Source organism: Mus musculus, chromosome 5, assembly GCF_000001635.26.
Source record: "Mus musculus strain C57BL/6J chromosome 5, GRCm38.p6 C57BL/6J".
NCBI classification, from domain to species: domain Eukaryota; kingdom Metazoa; phylum Chordata; class Mammalia; order Rodentia; family Muridae; genus Mus; species Mus musculus.
In genome coordinates this window covers 130,037,654-130,057,075 of record NC_000071.6, presented here as the reverse complement: position 1 = coordinate 130,057,075, position 19,422 = coordinate 130,037,654, and the positions used below count along the sequence as shown (strand labels likewise).

The window sequence follows — 19,422 nt, the reverse complement described above, 5'->3', positions numbered from 1 at the left end:
ATTTCAAGTTGTATTACAGTTATAACAATAAAAACAGGCTGGGGACATGGCTCAGCGGTTAAGAGCACTGGTTGCTCTTCCAGAGGTCCTGAGTTCAATTCCCAGCAACCACATGGTGGCTCCCAACCATCTATAATAAGATCTGGTGCCCTGTTCTGGCATGGAGGCAGAACACTGTATACATAATAAATCTTTTTTTAAAAAACGAACAAACAAACAAACAAACAAACAACACTGTGATTCAGAAGTATATCTTTAAAAAACATGTCAAAAGAAAGTATGTCTTTAAAAAAACCAGCATGGTATTGACATAAAAACATACATGCTCATCAATGACACTGAACTGAAGATGCAGACATAATTCCAAATATCAACAGACACCTGGTTTTTGACAAACAAGCCAAAAATATACACTTCATTTTCAACAAATGGCTCTGGTCAAACTGGAGAGTTGCATGTAGAAGAATGAAAATAGATCCATACCTACCACCTTGCACAAAACTCAGCTCTACATGGGATCAGTTACAGACCTCAACATAAGACCAGATACCCTTGCAGGGCAGTGGTGGCGCACACCTTTAATCCCAGCACTTGGGAGGCAGAGATAAGCAGCTGTTAGTTTGAGGCCAGCCTGGTCTACAGAGTGAGTTCCAGGACAGCCAGGGCCATACAGAGAAACCCTGTCTCAAAAAACCAGCCCCCCCCCCCAAAAAAAAAAAAAGGCCAGATGCCCCGAATCTCACTGAAATCAAAATGGGCAAAGGCATCAACTCATCGCCACAGGAAAGAACTTTCTGAACAGGATATTGATCGATACCAGAAGCACTAATAGCAACAATTAGTAAATGTTACGTCAGGAAGCTAAAAAGCAATAGAGAACACTATAATGTGAGCAAAGCAGCAGAGTGCAGCATGGAAAACACTTTACTAATTATACACAAAGTCTTTATTAATTATACATAGTGATAGAGGATTAGTACCTAGAACATGCAAAGAACTAAGAAGACTGAAGAACAAGAAAACACCCAATTTCTAAGAAATGGGGTATAGAACTAAAGAGAGCTCAAAAGACACATGAATGGCTGAGAAACAGTTATTGATGGTCAATACCCATGGCCATCAGGGAAATGCTACAAACTGAAACTGCTCTGAGGTGCCACCTCGCCTCAGTCAGAATGGCCAAGATCAATAAAGCAAACAACAGCAGATGCTGGTGAGCATGCAGCAAAGCAGAACTCCCTTCCACTGCTGACAGAGTGCAGATACGGCCACTAGGAAAACCAGTGAGGAGTTTCCTCAGAAAGCCGAAAACTGGTGGACCTCGTGACCCAGCTATACACTCCTGGGCATATCCCACAGGGCCATACATCCCACTACAAAGTCACCTGCTCACCCGTGCTCACTGCTGCTCTAGTCATGAGAACCAGGAACTAGTCGCAGCCTAGGTGTCCATCAACTGATGAACAGGTAAGGGAGACGTGGTCTATTTAAGCAACGGACTATTGTTCAGCGGTTAAGGAATGTGGGTAAGAATGGAGACAGCTATGAACAATCATCCCAGGTAAGGTAACCCAGACAGACCCTGAACGCTTTCTCTCATTTGTCCATGTTAGCTGTAAGCTTTATGTGCCATTCATTTAGAATGCTCATGGATTACACGCCTTTAATCCCAGCACTCAGGACAGAGGCAGGCAGATCTCTGAGTTTGAGGCCAGTCTGGTCTATACAGTGAGTTCCGAGACAGCCAGGGCTATGCAGAGACCCTGTCTCAAAAAAAAACATGAACAAAACGTCAACAAACTAGATGAATAGGAGGATTAAATGGGGGTGGAGGGCAGAGTGAAGCAAGGAATATGGAAAGCAACAATTAACACTAGAGGCCTTTTGAAAACCTGTTAGTATAGAAGCTCCCTAAAGTGTATACACATTATAAAGAAATTCTAAAGTCGACATCTTATGCTACCAAGTAAAAACCCCAGAGCTGGGAATGGGTTACTTCTTAATGAGTCATTGGCCAAAGAGGTCCCCCCAAATCATAGGGTATTTCCAGGGCTACTGGTTACCTCCAGACCCAGAGGGTGAGGCTACTTGCTGAAGATGCCACTTATGTTATCCAGGATGGAGAAACAGAGCTAGTGCCCAACTGGAAGCTGCACGCCTACTGACTCACCCACACAGCACTAGAAGGCACACACACCTCCAGAGGAGGAAAGCAGTCACTAATAGTCACCCAGCCATGGAGCGGTCTGCTGGGTACACTGGTACAAGAGTAGCAGAAATGTTCTGGAAGTGACCAACTGCCTGGTGACTGGACTTAAGATCCACCCCATGAGATGGAGCCTATGTTACACTGCTAACATGGCCAGGGACCTGAGACTACATATAGGTCATGGTCCTAGGGGAAACCTACTGCAACTATTCTGCTAAAGGAACACAGCAATAACCTGACACTTAGTGGCATACTGCTGTCCCCATAGATTCCCACATCATTCAAGCCCCATCAGAGGAGTTTCTCCTTGTGGTAGATAGGGATTAACACAGAGACCCACAACTGGACAGTGTGCAAAGGGCGAGAGATGTTGGAGCTCTCTGCTCTAAATGAGATGACTTTATCAAAGCCCTCCCATCAAGGCTCAGGGATCTATGCTGAAGAGCTGAAGAGGAAGGAGGTGGGAAGATTCTGAGAGCCAGAGTTAAAGGATGACACCAAAGAAAGGTACACATAAGAACTCACAGAGACTGACAGTGCATATAAGACCTGCACAGGGGTAATCCATCAGAGAGGAGAATGGAGAATGTGGGCCAGGGACACACGCGAGCACACACACACACATACACTCACACACACGCACACGCACACGCACACGCACACGCACACACACACACACACACACACACACACACACACACACACACACACACGCTCCGCTCCACTCCTAAGTCCAGCCCCAATCAAGAGGCTATGCAGCTGAACCCTACTGGGGAAGGAAAACCAGTTTCCTCCATTGGAGGGACACCGGGCCTATCAGTAACCATCCAGGGCAAGCCCCATGCCTAGAGGCAGGGCCAACGGAAAACAGACGCCATGCTTTCTATGCTTTTTGCCTTAGTTTGGTAATTTTTGTCTTACTGAGTTTTTTTGTTTGTTTGTTTGTTTTAACTTTTGTAAGGCTGTTTTTTTCCTTTGAGAGAGAGAAAAAGAGAGAGAGAACTTGAAGTTAGAATAAAATCAAAATATATGTTAGAAAATGTTTTAAAATAATAAAAAATGGGCTGGAGAGATGGGTCAGTGGGTAAGAGCACTGACTGCTCTTCTTAAGGTCCCGAGTTCAAATCCCAGCAACCACATGGTGGCTCACAACCATATGAAATGAGATCTGACGCCCTCTTCTGGTGCTGTCTGAAGTCAACTACAGTGTACTTATAATAATAAATAAAATAAAAAATGAAAAAAGAAACAAATCCCTAAAAATGCATTTTTATACAGGTATGTTGTTACATGCCTAAATCCCAGTAGCTGGGAGGCAGGGCAGGAGGATCAGCCCTTCCTCAAATACATATTAAGTTTGAGACCAACCTAGGCTACATGAGACCTTATCTCAAAGACAGCATCATGTTTTAAGAGCAGACACACAATTAATAGCAGTAATCCAACAGTGTGCCCCCAAAGAGGACTTGGAGGGAAATACCTGATCTGACTGTTTAACCCACAGGGAAGACTGTAAGCTCCTGAGTAAATGGCAAACGTGGCCAAAAACAAGCTGGCCAAAGCATCTCTGAAGAGCTCCACCGTACGAGGACACACTGGAACCACGGTGGCCAGGGCATTTTTGGGATGGAGTCCTCTGCTGTGAGCTGGGGCGGGGCCCTCTGACACCTTCCCTGGTAGATAAGAACCAGTGTTCCTGCCCTCACCACTGTCTCTAGGTCTGGTGGCCACAATGCCAATCAGGAGTCACGAGGTGTGCCCAGAGCAAAAGGGCAATAGCTCTCCATCTCCACCAACTCTGGCCACAGCAGAAGCCTTTTTATCACATGCAAACCCTCAGGGATAATTACAGTGGGGAAGGTGATTTTAAACATATGATTCCCAGTTCTCAGGCACAGAAAGAAACCTCAGCAGCAGGATGCTAACTCAAACCACTCAGAAGAGAATCCTTTCTTTCAAAAGAAAGCTTAATTACCCCTCTTAGAGCATCAGGGTAAGGGACAACTACATCACGCCTCACATTCCCCCTAACACAGGTGAACAGCTCAAGGCTCCATCTCAGTGCTCTCCAGTACAACAGGCAAGCAGTTCACAAGGTAAAGGCAAATGAGAACGGAAAACCCAAGTGCTAGCAGCCAGCTCTTGGTGAAAGGCAAATCTCTGCATATACAAAGCTCTCTTAATCCCTGGAGGCTGCCAAATGCTCCAGAAGAGCCGCTCCCCACTGGAAGCCGCCAGCCCTAGCACACAGCTCTCCTCACATGACCCCAAAGCTAACTAAGGCCAAGCAGCTCTAATCAGAAATCAAAGACATTTTAAAGCTTCTCTTCGTTTTCATTTTTCAAGGTTTTTTAATCTTTGTGTATGTATGCACATGTGCATGCTCAAGTGAGTGTGCCAGTGTTTGTGTGTGTGTGCGCGCGTGTATACAGCCTTGGGTATGATCCTCACCTACATAACTTACTTGAGCCAGGGTCTCCTTTGGCTGTTTCTCCCGTGTATGTATGTCAGGATAGCTGATCTTCACGGACTCTCCTCTCTCTGCCACCCATCTTCCTAGTGGAGCCCTAGGACCTCAAACACTACACAACCAGCTTTATGTGGGCTTGGGAGATTTGAACTCAGGTCCTTAAGTTTGTGGGGCAAGTACTCTACCCACTGAGCCATCTCTCCCATCCCACCACCTAAGAATCACAACCTTTCTGAGCACTAACGTGACATCTCCTTAGGTAACACTAGATAAAAAATTGTACTTCTGACATCATTTGATAAGTTGCAGTTAAAAAAAATCAAGGGTTTAACAAAAACACTGAAGTACTGTATACAATTACTTTATGTTACAATATATATGAAATATGGCCTTATAAATGAGTTACCCTGGAAATAAAGTTCAAGACTAAACACAGAATTCATCTTGGATAAGGAAAACCCAGTGGTAGCAAGTGCGATAACTTCCAACTCTGTGGCCCAGCAGCCCACATAGCCTCTGAAACATGAGCTTCCTGGACTAAGTCGAGGTAAAGCCTACAGTGAGCACCAATGGGAGGCTGTGCAGTAAGCCACGAACTTACCGTGCAGGACGATGACCTGAGCTCACAGGCTTCACTGACCACCTACAGAGGGTTCCCAGACTGTCCCAAAAGGACTACAGCAGAGCAAGCTGCAGTCACACAAAGCCTCCCAGTCTGGGGACAGCCACCAAGGGACGACAACTAACCCCAGTGGAGGCACTTCTTGCTCTCAATTGAATTCTAACAAGCATGGGCGGTGCTGCTACTTTCTGAGAGCCTGGGAAGAGCGCATGGCTGTGGTTAATACAGGGAAGCCTCCAGGCCTCTGCTCTCCAGGTCTGTGAAACCCTCAGTCCTCTGTTCTCTGGTGGACAGCATACTGCTCTAAGCCCTGGTAAAGGGCGTGTTACCTTCTGAAGCCAGTTCTAGAGGAGGAATAGGAAATCTGACTAGAAAATGGCCTGGCTGCAGGGAGACAGCGTTTGTAGGAGGAGAAGCACCTGGGGTAACAGCACAGCAGTCTTCTCAGCGGGTGTGATGGGGATTTTAGGAGCAGACCAGACGGTGTCCTAAAGGATCCTAGCCAACGGGGAAGGTTTTGGGTGCATCTGCTGTGTCTCTGGAAGCCTGTGTGTGAGGTAATGGACTTGGTGGAGAATATCTACTTCCAATGCAGGTGAGCGAGCGCCATCCAAGTGGCAGGGGCCAGGACAGCACTATTCTTACCCCAACTGTGTCCATTGGATAACGTTTCACCCACATCCCAGGACACCCCAGCTCAGGCTCTGGCCTTTAGGCTGTCGGACACACACAGACCCTGGGTCAGGCTTCGTACTGTTAAACCATCAGCTTCCTTGATACTGAGGACTTCACACCTGGACTGAGCCAATCTTCTCTATCTTGGGGTCTTCAGCTTAGAGATGGCTTTTGGGCGGCCCTATGTGCTCCCATAACCTTGTGACCTACTCCCCTAAGGAGCCCCCTCTCATCTCTGTCTCTGGAAACACAGCTTAGAAGAGGAATAATGTCAAGGTCCTAATCAGACCCCAATCAGCCACTCACTGGAATAAAAGGTGAGAATCTTGGTCCTCCTCCAACACTGAAAGTGACACTGACCAGGCCCTTGGACCGTGTCTGACATGGCTGAAGCACTCAGTATCTATCCTCTCACTAAGAGACCCTGGAGCTTTCCACAGGCTCGGGATGGGGCCATGCTAATCCTCATGTCTCCATCTGTCATTCAGCCGCGAGTGAATAGCATATGGTGCTGCTTAAAGCTGGAGGAGACCCAACTGTGATCCTTAGCCCAAGGGACAGGGATTGGTTTCTTGATCTTGCTCTCTCCTGTAAGCTCGATCTGCCTAATGTCTAGAACAATGAGGACACACAGACACACAGACGGGAACCTGTGTTTAGCATAAGGGCTAAGTCCCCCAGGAAGCTCCCCAGAATGGAAGGAATTTTTATAATTTAATTTTGGGTGCATTCAGAAGGACAGAAAATACTCTAGGAAGACAATGAAGGTTTTAGTCAAAAATTAAGTACATTATAACCTCTGAAACATTGTAAATAGGAAGTTCTTGAAGATCATAGAGGTAATTTAGCCATTGACTTCCATACTTTTTGTAAATTTTACAAAGAGCTGACTGCTTTTGTCCCTGTTCTTCTTTTTAAATTTATTTTATTTATATTTTTATTATAAATACTTTATTAATTATATTTTATTATAATATTTATATTTTTTTCATCATAGGGGCATATTATGTGACCCTGGCTGACCTCAAACTGCCATTCTCTAGCCTCTGCCTCTACAACACTGGGATTACAAGCATGAGCCACCAACCCTGAAGTCCTGGCTGTCCTGGAACTCACTCTGTAGACCAGGCTAGCCTCGAACTCACAGAGTTCTGCTGCCTTTGCCTCCTGAATGCTGGGATTAAAGGCAAGCACCACCATCACCCAGCTAAGAACTGCATATTTCTAAGACAAGCATCAGAAACCAATTTACCAATTCTCAAAGCCAGTCTTTTCTGGCAGTGACAGGACCGCTTGCTGATGTTCTGCCCATGTAACAGGAGGAACCTGCCACATAGCTCGTGAGAGAAGCCTCTCACAGGCCCTCATCTTCACTTTTCCCCTAGAGCACCCCTGCTCTATCTCTGTCCCCCATTGCTGAAGCCCCACTAGGTATTTTTATGCAGGGAAATGAAACCATGTTTATGGTTTAGAAAATGATCTGTAAGCCAGGTGTGCTCACACTTGCGTGTAATCCCAGCACTTGGAAGGGTTCGAAGCCAGTGGGGCCGACTGAGACCCTGTCTGGAAGGGCAGGGACATACAGAGGTGCAGAGGCAGGGAGAAGGATGAAAGGACTGCAGGCTGCCTTGGGAGGTGTTGACAGAAATTAATGCTGTGTATTAGAGAGAGCACAAGCAGAGGTGGGATCGAGAGGAAATGGCAGCAACTGAGTGCCAGCAACTGAGTATCAGCTAGAACAAGAGCCTCACTTAGAGACTGGCCCAGGAGGGCAGGAGAGGAAGACAACATGTGGGGAGGAAACAAAGACCGGGAAAGGTGGGTGTGGAGACACTCTGAGTTTAATGTTTTTATGCAACATCTGGTTGGCTCTAACCCCTACAGCCATGGCCAGAAAGGCCTAGAGCAGCGGGACATAGGCTGCCAAACCCGCTTAAGGAATTAAATTTCTAGCTTCCTCATGTCCACATTAGCTAGGACCAATTGCTGAGGCCTCTGGTCTCTCGCTTCACTTAAGGCACGGGTGGGTGTGCAGGCTTTGCCTTGTCTCTTTTCTGCCTTGCTGCATCTCCAAGTGGCAAAGCATCCCTTGAGTCTGCGCCCCTCCCCAACTCACCAGCTGGATCTCCACCGCAGTCATCGGCCTGTGATTCAGCAGCTGCAGCTTCTCCGCTCTGTCAAAAGAAAAGCACACACTGCTTACAACTCTCATGCCCTGCACGACCTTCTCAGAAAGGAATGGAGTATCGCTGCCACGTGGCCCTGCGACAAGTAAGAATCAGAAGACCGCTACTCAGAGATCCCTGAGTGCCAGTATCCTACAGGGTACCAGGTGCAATGCTCACTAAGACAGCAGCTGCAGAGCTGCAGTTTTAAAACCAGGCCTGAGCCGTAGTGCATGGGCTCAGTAAGTAGAGGGCTCTCCTGCAGATTAACGACCTGAGCTCAGTCCCTGAGTTCTGCAAGGTGACAAGAGAAAACTGACCCCTGAGGGTAATCCTCTCGTCTCCCCAAACTGCACCACGGCACATACACACCCACACTCATACAACATAAAAATAAAAACATGTAAGGCACAGTTAAAAAGATCACTTGCCTGCATGGTGGCCCAAGCCTTTGATCCTAGCACTTGGAGAAAGAAGTAGGTAGATCTATGTCAGTTAGTGGCCAGCCTGATCTATAAAGTGAGACCCTGTCTCAAAAAGCAAACAAACAAACAATAGAACTCCCCATATTTGCTATATTAATTTTTCTTTGGAAGAGGAGAATTTTTTAATTCATGTTTTCTTAATTTGATTAAAAAAAAAAAAAGATAGGGCTGGAGAGATGACTCAGTGGTTAAGAGCACTGACTGCTCTTCCGAAGGTCCTGAGTTCAAATCCCAGCAACCACATGGTGGCTCACAACCATCTGTAATGAGAACTGACACCCTCTTCTGGAGTGTCTGAAAACAGCTATGATGTACTTACATATAATAAATAAATAAGTCTTTAAAAAAAAAAGATAAAATTATCTTCACTGGCTAGTCACTGCTTATAAATGACTAAGAATTCAGTTTTGAGAGTAAGATTATAAGTTGCTCAGGTTTGCTTTGATTCCTTTCAAAAAGAATTTTTAAACATTTATTTATTTATGCACGTGCATGTGCTTGCACTCGCACTTGGTTATGTGTGAAGCCACAGCATACTTGTGGAGGTCCAAAGACAATCTGCAGTTGTTTCTCTTTCTGCCGTGTGAATTCCAAAACGAAACTCAGGTGTCCAGGCGTGGCAGCAAGCACCTTTCCCCATGGGGCATCTCATTTCTACTTCTAACAGGCTGGTCCTGAACTTGCTATCTAGCTGAGGGTGACCTTGAACTCCTGATCCTTCTGTTCATTCTCAGATACTAGGATTACAGTATGTGATGCTCAATATGGATTGTCACCTTGACTGGATTTATCACCACCATGGGAAAAAAAAATCCTCTCGACATGCCTAAGAAGTAGTTTCTAGATTGGGTAAATTGGGGTGGGGTGATATGGTTGCCACCCTTTCCCTCTCAAATGGGTTTTATCAGGCATTTTGCACAGCAAGGAGAAAAGTAGCTACCACATAGTGAATTCGAGCCAGCCTGGGCTTTGAAGATAGTAATTACCATATGACATCAAACTTGGTATAAGGCCCAGGATGACTTTAATGCCTGATCTTCCTGCCTCCTCCTCTTGTCAGGATTACAGCAATTATCATCTGACATAAGAGATACACAGCCCACTGTTGAAGAGGTTAAAAGGTGACAGGGCTTCAAAGATTTATTTCATCTTATTTACAGGTCTGGGCGTTTGTCTGCATGTGTACTATGTGCACTACTCATGGATACCAGAAGGGGGCGTCAGAGTCCCTGGGTCTGGAGAGACGAACAGTTATGAGGCTCCGAGTTGAGTGCTGGCAACCAAACCCACGTCCTCTGCAAGGGCAGCAAGTGCTGTTAACCACTGAGCATCTCTCCAGGGACAGGACATCAAGGCAGAGGAATGGTGTCACCGTCTCTATCCCTACACAGGTGGTAAGTTCTACATTTCCTCCTCAGTCCAACTCATCTTTTAGTTCTGTTCAACACAAATGGGGTTTAAAGATAATTCTGGATAAAGATGAAACGCACACCACAGTTGCCTTAGCCAGGTTTTGGGGAAGCAGTGTAAGCCATGTATTCCCAAGCCTCAGGTTCACGTCTGTAAAACAAATCAGAGTCGCACTTACAGCTCATGAAGGTCACGAGAGGCAACAGTCTCACATCTGAAGTGGCCGCTATCATCACTTGCCTGTTTTCCACTTGGCATCCAAGCGTGAAACACTTCTGACATGGAGAAGGAAATGACCTGTCCAAGCTTCCCAGGAGTCAAGATAACTTCCCACCCCAGCTCACATTAGCCATGTGCTTCTAGCAGAAACATTCACCATGGCGATGGAGACAACGGCCGACAACAGTTTCCCCCCTGATGCAGGTGCTAACAATTACAGCCCGAGCACCATGAAGTTCTGCGCCTCAGCAACCCCTAAAACATTTAGCAGTCAATCTACTCAACAAATGAGATTTCACAGTAGAGAGGTGCTGACCTCATATGCAGGAAGCCTTGTGCTCAGTCCAGGGCGGATGGGAGGCAAGAGGGAGAGAAAAGATGAAAAGAAACAAAAAGGGGAGAGTGGAGAGAAGAGGGAAAGGAGACTTTGCATTGAGCCCTGAGAGTTGTCTGGGCAAACAAGGAAGCAGGGCTGGGGATGTGGTTAAGTTGCTAAAACTCCTGCCTACCATTCGCAGACCCTGGGCTCCAGTGCCGGGACCGTATGAACTGAGTGTCCTAACCAACCTCTGATGGCCACCGCCAGCCACTGCTTCCTTCAGTCTCCTCCCATGGATCACAGCGTCACTCTTTTGTTGACCACTTGTCTTTCTGACTGTTCTTTGTGTCTGTCATCCTCCCCTCCAAATCCTCTTAGGGATTTCCTCAGACAAACGGCACAATCTCAAGAGCTACTACAAGCTTTGATGGAGAAATTCATGTTTCCGAGTTTTGTGAGCTGAGCTTCAGACCTCTGTAGCCATGTGCCCCTCCCCCTGCCACGTCTCCACGTAGATGCACCAGATGCTTTGAAACCAGCACATCTAAAACTACTGTGACTACTCTTTCCAGCACACTAGCTCCTCACTCTACTTCTAGTCTACAAGGACCTAGAGTCAGAAATCTGGGCACCACCCCTCACCTCTCACCCACTTGCAAGACTCAGCTCCCGGGCACCTGTATTTATGTGCCCTTCTCACCACTACCTTGAGTCTTGGTAACAGGACAGCAGCTCCACCCTCTGGACCCTTCCACTTTTCAGTACAAGCAAAACATCTCTTACAAGACTGAAAGCGTGTGACTGGAGAGATGGCTCCTTAAGTAAGAGCTATTGCAGAGGATCCAGGTTCGGTTCCCAGTGCGTGCATGAAGGCTACTGTCTATAACTCCTACTTCCAAGGACCTGACTGAAACCCTCCTCTTCCCGCCATGGACACCAGACAATACACTTACATACACGCATGCTATTCCCAGGAAGTCCAGAAGGTACAAATCCTCTGGGGACTAGGAACTTAGCCCAGGTCCTCAGCAAGAGCTACAAGTACTCTCAACCTCTGTCCAATCTTTCCAGCCAGGGTCCTCCCAAAGGTCTTGGTATGAAGTTGAATTTTTCTAGTTCATCCCCAAGAATCCTCTGAACTCTGCCCTTCAGAAGTCTATCTTCAAATGTCTTCATTTCATGAAACGATCACAAACTACAGACTGACACAGAAAAGCCTCAGGCCAATCCCCAACTGCAGACTTTGCCTAGCAAGCAGCACTTCCTCAGCAGCACCCGAGCCTCCCTTCATCTGACCATGAACAAAACAGTACCCCTAACCTGACACCCAGTGCCTCTCCACTACGTCCCCTCCACCTCAGCGCTGAGAGAGTCAGGCTGGCACAGCGCAAGTGTAATCTGAAGGGCAAGCTAAAGGAAGGGAAGGGAAGCCCTGGCTTGTAAGAGAAGTGTAGGGGAACTGTGAGGAGGGAAGAAGCAGGCTTTTCTCTTCTGAGAGCAGATCTGGGAAGACAGCTAGGGAAACCTGAGACTCTACCATCTGTACTTGAGCTTGGCTGGTCTGAGGTCCATGTCCTAAAAACATGGTGTCAAACCCCTGGAGCAATGTGTGCAGAACAGAAGATGCTCGGTATGACTGCAGAGCTCACTGGGCTGGCCTGCGAGAGCAAGGGTCATTCTACATAGCTGTGTGCCTTACAGGGGTGATCTCAGGATAGGAACGGAGGCTACTAGTCGGATACTGAGAAGCAAAGAGTGCAGGGCGAATCTAAAATATTCAAGAATCAGTTTTGGGTGGAGACTCGGGTAACACACTAAATACAAAATTACTTAACACCCAGTGCCAGAGTGACTCGGAGTTGATCTCCAACTGTATTATGATGAAATCTACCAAGTCAATAAATCACGGCTCCTGGCCTGCCCCCACGGACTCCAGCGGGGAAGATAACTACACAAAGTAATAAGCCCTGGAGCAAAACAGAAGATGATTTCAAGATCAAATAAAGACGTAAAGAACATGCCAGCAGTTCCTCTGTTAAACACGGTTTCTGTCTTAAAATACACTGGCCATCTTAGCTGGCATGCAGCCCCTTCACCAGCCACACAGGCCAAGAGGTAGAAGCCAGCCACCGTGAAAAAAGCTTGCTGGGTCCCTCTCCTGGCCATTGTGCAGCACTGCCAGGAGCTCTTGCCCAATATTATTTAAAAGGTTACATAAGCCTTGATAAATAATTAGTCTGAAGGCAGCAAAAGGGGAAGGGAGCCAATAATCCTCTGATTACTGAAGTGTGCTTTATTCCTATGTAGATTACAACCAATTTTGAATCAATTTGCAAGACAGTTCCTATTTTATAGGCTTCTTCGTCCCTTTCTCCAACTCCCCCCACTCTTGGGGGGTGGGAGGGAATACCGGTGAAGGAACCCAGAGCCTTAGCCATGCCAAGCAGTTCTCCACCATGGAAAGGACACAGGGACCATATCCAGATAGTTCACACAAACACCTGAGAAAGGACTTGAAAATCAATCATGAGAAGGCTCAGGGGTTCAGAGAGGGCACTGCTCTTGCAAAGAACCCAAGTTCAGTTCTCTGAACTCAGGTCAGACAGTTCACAACCACTTGTAACTCCAGCTCCCGGGAGCCCTTGCCTCTGGCCTCCTGGGCCATCTGCACTAACCTGAACTTCTCCACATACAGACATTTGCATAATTACAATAATTTTTAAAAGGAACTGCCATAGTCAGTGATAACCATGAAAACCCTCAGAGGTTTGGCTACACTCTACAAAACAAGAGCCACCTTAACAGAGGCTTCTCATAGGATTGCCAGCCTAAACTATCTGAATATAATATGCAAAAGGCCCAAGATACAATTTACAAAGTTATTTCAACCAGGAAAATATGACTTATTTTCAAAGGAAATGGAGAGATAGCAAACTCATGCTAACAAGGATCTTAGAATTATCAAAGATACTACTACAACATGAAACTAAAGTAAGCTGTCGTGAAATGAATGGACAACCAGGAGTTCTAGCAAAACGGAGTCATTCAAAAAAGGGAGGGGAGGGGATGAAGGCCGCAGAGGGGGCGCTGGAAAGATGGTTCAGTGGTTAGGTAAGAGTACTGGCCACTCTGCAGTGGACCAGGGTTTAGATCTCAGCACCCACATTAAGCAGCTCACACACCCCTGGACTCTAGCTCCAAAGGATCTGATGTCCTCTTGTGGCCTCCAAGGGCAACACACACACACACAGACACACACACACACACACACCCCTGGAACTCTAGCTCCAAAGGATCTGATGTCCTCTTGTGGCCTCCAAGGGCAACACACACAGGATTTAGATTTTTGTGTTCAGCGTTCTTTAGAGAACAGAGGCAGAGAAGTGAGCTTAATACTGTGTGAGCTATGGTCATCCTGAGCAATAGGACAAAGCTTCCGGAGAGCTGGACCAGCGATATCCACCTAGCATGTGCGAGGCCCAGGTCTGATCCCCACTACCATCAAACACCAAAAAGCCGAGCAGACAGACAGTGGTTTACAGAGCAACTTTTGGAAGTCATCAACATCAGCACTGATCTGCAGACATGGGAAGGCTTTCTCCTAATGCAAACCCTCAGCCTGTGCTTTTAGCTTCTGTAAACCAAACTCACACATCTAAGGCGTTGGCAGGCACCTAATGTTCAGGGAGACGATAATCAAGCTGTTTCTACCTCAAGCAAACACAAGTGTCAACGTCGGGTGACTTCATTGAGCACCTTATAGAAAGTACTTAGGTTGTGTGGTTTTTTTGGTTGGTTGGTTGGTTTTTTTGCCTGTCTTCCCTCCCCTCCCTGCACCCTCCAGCACCCAACAGTGCCGGGGATGAAAGGCCCTCATACACGCTAGGTAAGCACTAGTACCGTGCTATGCTCTCAACTCCGCGCTGTAATTCTGAACCCTGCTTTTCGTCTAATCCAGCTGTGATGACAGGCAGTAAAGAGCTTCAGGAACTGGGACCCTAAGAAAAGACTCCGAGGAAAGCACGCTGTGGCTCTACAAGGCCATGGGTCTCATTCTCAGTTGTCCTTCTACAACACCTTAAAACAGTGCTGTGTACAACTGTGAGGTCACAGTGACTGAATGCAGGTGCAGCGGTCACATGCAGCTGTTCAAAGGCCACATCTCCTGTTACCTGTCATCTCCTGAGGATAACTTACTTACTTGGTCAGCTTGTGGCTTTTCATTGCTGTGAGGAATTCTTGGACAATCGCTGGACTCTGGTTCCTACATGGTGTTTTTGATATGTACTTTAGTGTCTAAAGATAAATACACAAAAGGCAAATATAAGCTATCGAAATTGTGAGGTTTTTAAATAAGATCTATTTTGTTTTCATTCATATGAGCCTATGAATGTATATACACTTTAATACAGACACTCATGGAGGGGGGAGGCTTTGGAACCTCCTGAGACCAGAGCTCCAAGCAGCCGAGTCACCTTGCGTGGGTGCTGGGAGTCAAACGTGGGCCGTTTCAAGCCCTAGGATGTAGAGATGTGGATAAGCTGGAGACATGGCTCAGCGGTTAAGAGTACATATTGCTCTTGCAGAGATCACGATTCAACTCTTAGTACCTACATGGTGGCTACAACCGTCTGTAACTCCAGTTCTAAGGATCTGATGCCCTTCTCTGACCTCCACAGGCAAACAGGCATGCACATGGTGCAGACATACATGAAAGCAAACATCCAAATACAGAAAATCGTGACAGGAGAAATTTGAATAAGGAAAACAGTGCTAAAGTTTAATATTCTAAAATTTCCAGAATTTCAAGTTATTTTTTTATTTTTAAATTCTATGTTTCTCTGTGTGTCTGCACATGCATAAGTTTGTAGAAGTGCAGGTTCCTGCAGAGAAAGAAAGCAACATTGGATCTCTGACACTGGCGTTAGTTACACGTGGGTGGGAGCCACCCAGGGCAGGTGCTAGAAACCAACCTCGGGTCCTCTGTAGGAGCTATAAGCACTGCACTGCTGAGCCATCACTCCAGCCAAGACAGTCAAGTGTTTGGTTTGAGTTTTGCTGACTCATCATTTTAATGTAATACCTTCTTGTTACTTCCTTTCAGGTCCCAACCACGTCAGGAAAGAACATCCTTAGGAATTAGTTTTGCTCTCTTCCTTTTAAATGCTTTTAGATTTTCCAAGTTTTCCCTTAAACAAAGCATTGGGGTTTTTTGAGTGTAGTAAAGAACCTGGCCAGCCAGTTGGGGACACACGCCTTTAAACCCAGCTCTACAGAGGCAGAGGCAGACAGATCTCTATGAGTTCCAAACCAGCCTGGTGTGTGAGTTCCAGGACAGCCAAGGCCTGTCTCAAAAAACTGAAAAGAGGAAGAATTTGTGCTTGCATAAAGAGAGTTTAGCCTTTGTCCTAGACCTGGTGATCTCCAGGTCCTTGGAATGCTATACCTGGGCCCCCGGGTCATAAGCTTATCAGCATAACTTAGTGGCTGGCTCCACTTGTATAGTTTCAGAGCAAGGGTTAGCTAGCAGTGAGACCAGGGCACACAGGGCCTGCTGGCCATATTCCATGCGTGCGCCACACACTGACTGCAGGAAAGTAACATGGCCAAGTCTATGCGACCACAGAGGGAATTATGACTTGGGTATCCTCTGTTTCTTGATTCTCTTGGCTAATTTTAACCCTTTCCTTGTAGCAAGCTGTCACTGTGAACGTAATAGCTTCCATCCTGGGACATGAGGGGGAACCCACCTCTCCCTGGGCATTGGACAGATGTTAAGCATTGCTAAAACACTGTTAAAGTCAGTATCAGTGTTATTGCTGTTCTCATTATAAGCACTAGCTCTGATGTCCATTGTCCTATAGATAAGCACAGACCCTGTGAACGAGACACTTTCACCCCCTCACGGGTAACTGTTGGGCTCTCCTGTACTGAGTTAAAGGACTATCAGTCAAATAGTCAGTGGGCTACCATGCCAACAGAGCCATTCTGACGTCCCCCTAGAGGTCCTGGGGAAATGGAACCACTGCTGCTTGCTGTGGCTCCTGAACAGACAGGACTGTTTCGAACAATCTATACTGGTTTTTTTGGTTTTGTTGTTGTTGTTGTTGTTACCGCAAGCCACAATGATGATCCTGCACACAGTGCCATGCAAGCCAGAGGAAAGGCACTGCAGAGGGTCTGCTGCGACGTGTGTGAAAGAGACAAGGCTATGACTGGAACAAACATAAACCTGCGTGTGCACGTGGGGCCTGCTGTGGGCACTACAAACACTCCTTACTGTGGCTGGTCTTAATGGGATTTCCCACACATTAGAAACCGCCTGGGAAGGAGCCCTCACCTAAAGAAGCATCCGGCTGCCCTAACTGATGTGGGGAGCCCCGCCTGCACTGTGGACAGCACATCTGCCAGTGGTCCAGCTACAAAAGGGTGTGGCACAAGGGGGAGGAGCTTCTCACTCTTCTCACGCAGCATCCTCCTACTGCTCAGTTAATTTGCCCTGTTGCTGATGATGGTTCCTAAGCTGTTACCAGGAACTGCTTCCAAGTTTTCATCAGGGACTAGGGACTAGCAGCTCTCCAAGAAACGTGTGCGTTTCCAGTCCTAGACAGAGACTACACAGGCACCCAGCCTTGTGGACTGACCAACTACCAGTCGTCCCCATCCCAAATGACAGAGAGCCACTGTGGAACTATTCTGCCTGCTAGGTACTAAGTCTCAAGTACCAAGTAGCTACAGGGTTCTCAGTAACTGTTGTTACTATTTTTTTTTTTAAAGATTTATTTATTGATTATATGTAAGTACACTGTAGCTGTCTTCAGACACTCCAGAAGAGGGAGTCAGATCTCGTTACGGATGGTTGTGAGCCACCATGTGGTTGCTGGGATTTGAACTCTGGACCATCGGAAGAGCAGTCGGGTGCTCTTACCCACTGAGCCATCTCACCAGCCCTTGTTACTATTTTAAAGCTGACAGTCTGCATGTGTCAGAGACATAGTTTTTTCATCCCATTAATTCCATCCTCTAGAAAACCCTGCCTAAAGCAGTCCTTCTCTGGCTAGCTAAGCAGGCTGTTCGCCCAGGAGATACCTCCACCTTCGGTGCTGCCTGCCTTCCCTGAGGTTACAACAGGTCTGATAAAATGCTTCTCACGGAGCTAGAGAAAGTACCAAAGAAGCTAAAGGGATCTGCAACCCTATAGGTGGAACAACATTATGAACTAACCAGTATCCCGGAGCTCTTGACTCTAGCTGCATATGCATCAAAAGATGGCCTAGTCGGCCATCACTGGAAAGAGAGGCCCATTGGACACGCAAACTTTATATGCCCCAGTACAGGGGAACGCCAGGGCCATAAAAGGGGAGTGGGTGGGTAGGGGAGAGGGGGTGGGTGGCTATGGGGGACTTTTGGTATAGCATTGCAAATGTAAATGAGCAAAATACCTAATAAAAAATGGAAAAAAAAAAAAAAAAAAAAAATGCTTCTCACGCGTCCTATTTGTTTTTGTTTTTCTTCTTTGCTATTGCTTTCGTCCTTTCCATTTCTAGTACAGCAAGCGGCACTGGCAGCATGAAGATGCAAGAGACAGTGAAGCAGCAGCCCAGACAGCGGCAGGGGAGCAGTAGAGGGTAACTGCGGCAGAGGGGGGTGGGGGGGTGGGGCAGCTGGAGAGGCCATGCTGCAAGGGTAGCATGGGCAGGCTGCTCTGACAACCAAAGATGACACAGAGCTGGCAGCAACAGCCACGAAAGAGCAATGGCAGCCACCCCACAAAAGCAGCCATAGCGGGAAGAGAGCACCCAGAAAGGAGCATGAGGGATGGTGAAGGTCTGAGGGAACAGAGGACTAAGGCCAGAGGACACAGGCTGTAAGGAGCCATAAGTGGCCAGGGTATAGTGGCCATGCCTATAAATCTCCACACATGGGAAGTGCAAGCAGGAGGATTGGGAGTTCAAAACCCTTCTGGACTACATAAGAAGCCGAGACTATGTGAAAACCTGTCTCAAAACAAACAGACAGAGAGAAGAGAAACTGCAGGCGCACACAGTTGCTAAAGAGTTCCAGAAAGCCAGCAAGTGTTTCGGGTCAATGATGTCAGGCAACCCAGGCCTGCAAATTGTCACACTAGTACTGTCAAGGGCTGAAGAGTCCTAGTTCCTAGTCCAGCTACAAAGTGAACTGCTGCCAAGAGCTGCGGAATCCTGACTCCCGAGGCCTACCCAAGACCTGGAACACTCAGAGCTGGAAGTCCCAATACCAAAAGCCTGCTTGAGGTTATAACACTAGAGGGCGCCATGCGCTGCGGCTCCCACCTGCTAGCTATCATCTCCAAAGGAATGGCAGACTAGCACTCGCTCTGGCGCGCTGTAAGAGCATCCCTGCCTGCCTGCCCAGGACCCTCAGCCAGGGAGAAAGAGCAAAACAAGGGTCCCAGCCAGCTGACTGGGACCAACTGATGGTGGTTCAGGTGGGGACCCCAAACGTGCACCTAGTGTCTACAAGTGAGGACGTTTTATTCCTCCCATTTCCCTAAGCAGCCGTCGCCCTCCTGGCTCCACAAGGCCCTCAGGAAGTCAAGCTTACCTCATAGGTGATGGCGTTCAAGTTCTGCTGCCCAGCGCTATGCTTGTTCTTCCCACTCTCCTTCCGCTGCTCTTTGAGATCCGTTAGTAACTGGAACACCTAGGAAGGGGCACAAGAGACACTGGTCAGCAAAGTTGAGAGACGTGTCTCTTCCGAGAGTTTCAGACAGTCAGGCAAGGCCACTTTCTTTCCACAGCCTGCTTCCCAACAGTTGGTTTAGAGCAAGTATTATGTCCTAGAACCAGGCAACAGCTTTTCAATGCTC

At 47.2% G+C, this 19,422-nt stretch overlaps 1 protein-coding gene across 1 annotated transcript in view; it reads right to left on the bottom strand.

Moving 5' to 3' along the window:
• Positions 1 to 19,422, bottom strand: part of Crcp (calcitonin gene-related peptide-receptor component protein) — a 31,482-nt gene that overhangs the window by 3,712 nt on the left and 8,348 nt on the right. The window contains exons 3-5 of the mRNA NM_007761.2: positions 19,158 to 19,256; positions 14,776 to 14,870; positions 8,093 to 8,150 (exon numbers count right to left, since the gene is read on the bottom strand). Coding sequence (NP_031787.1) covers positions 8,093 to 8,150; positions 14,776 to 14,870; positions 19,158 to 19,256 — 252 coding nt within the window. The remainder of the gene's footprint in view (positions 1 to 8,092; positions 8,151 to 14,775; positions 14,871 to 19,157; positions 19,257 to 19,422) is intronic.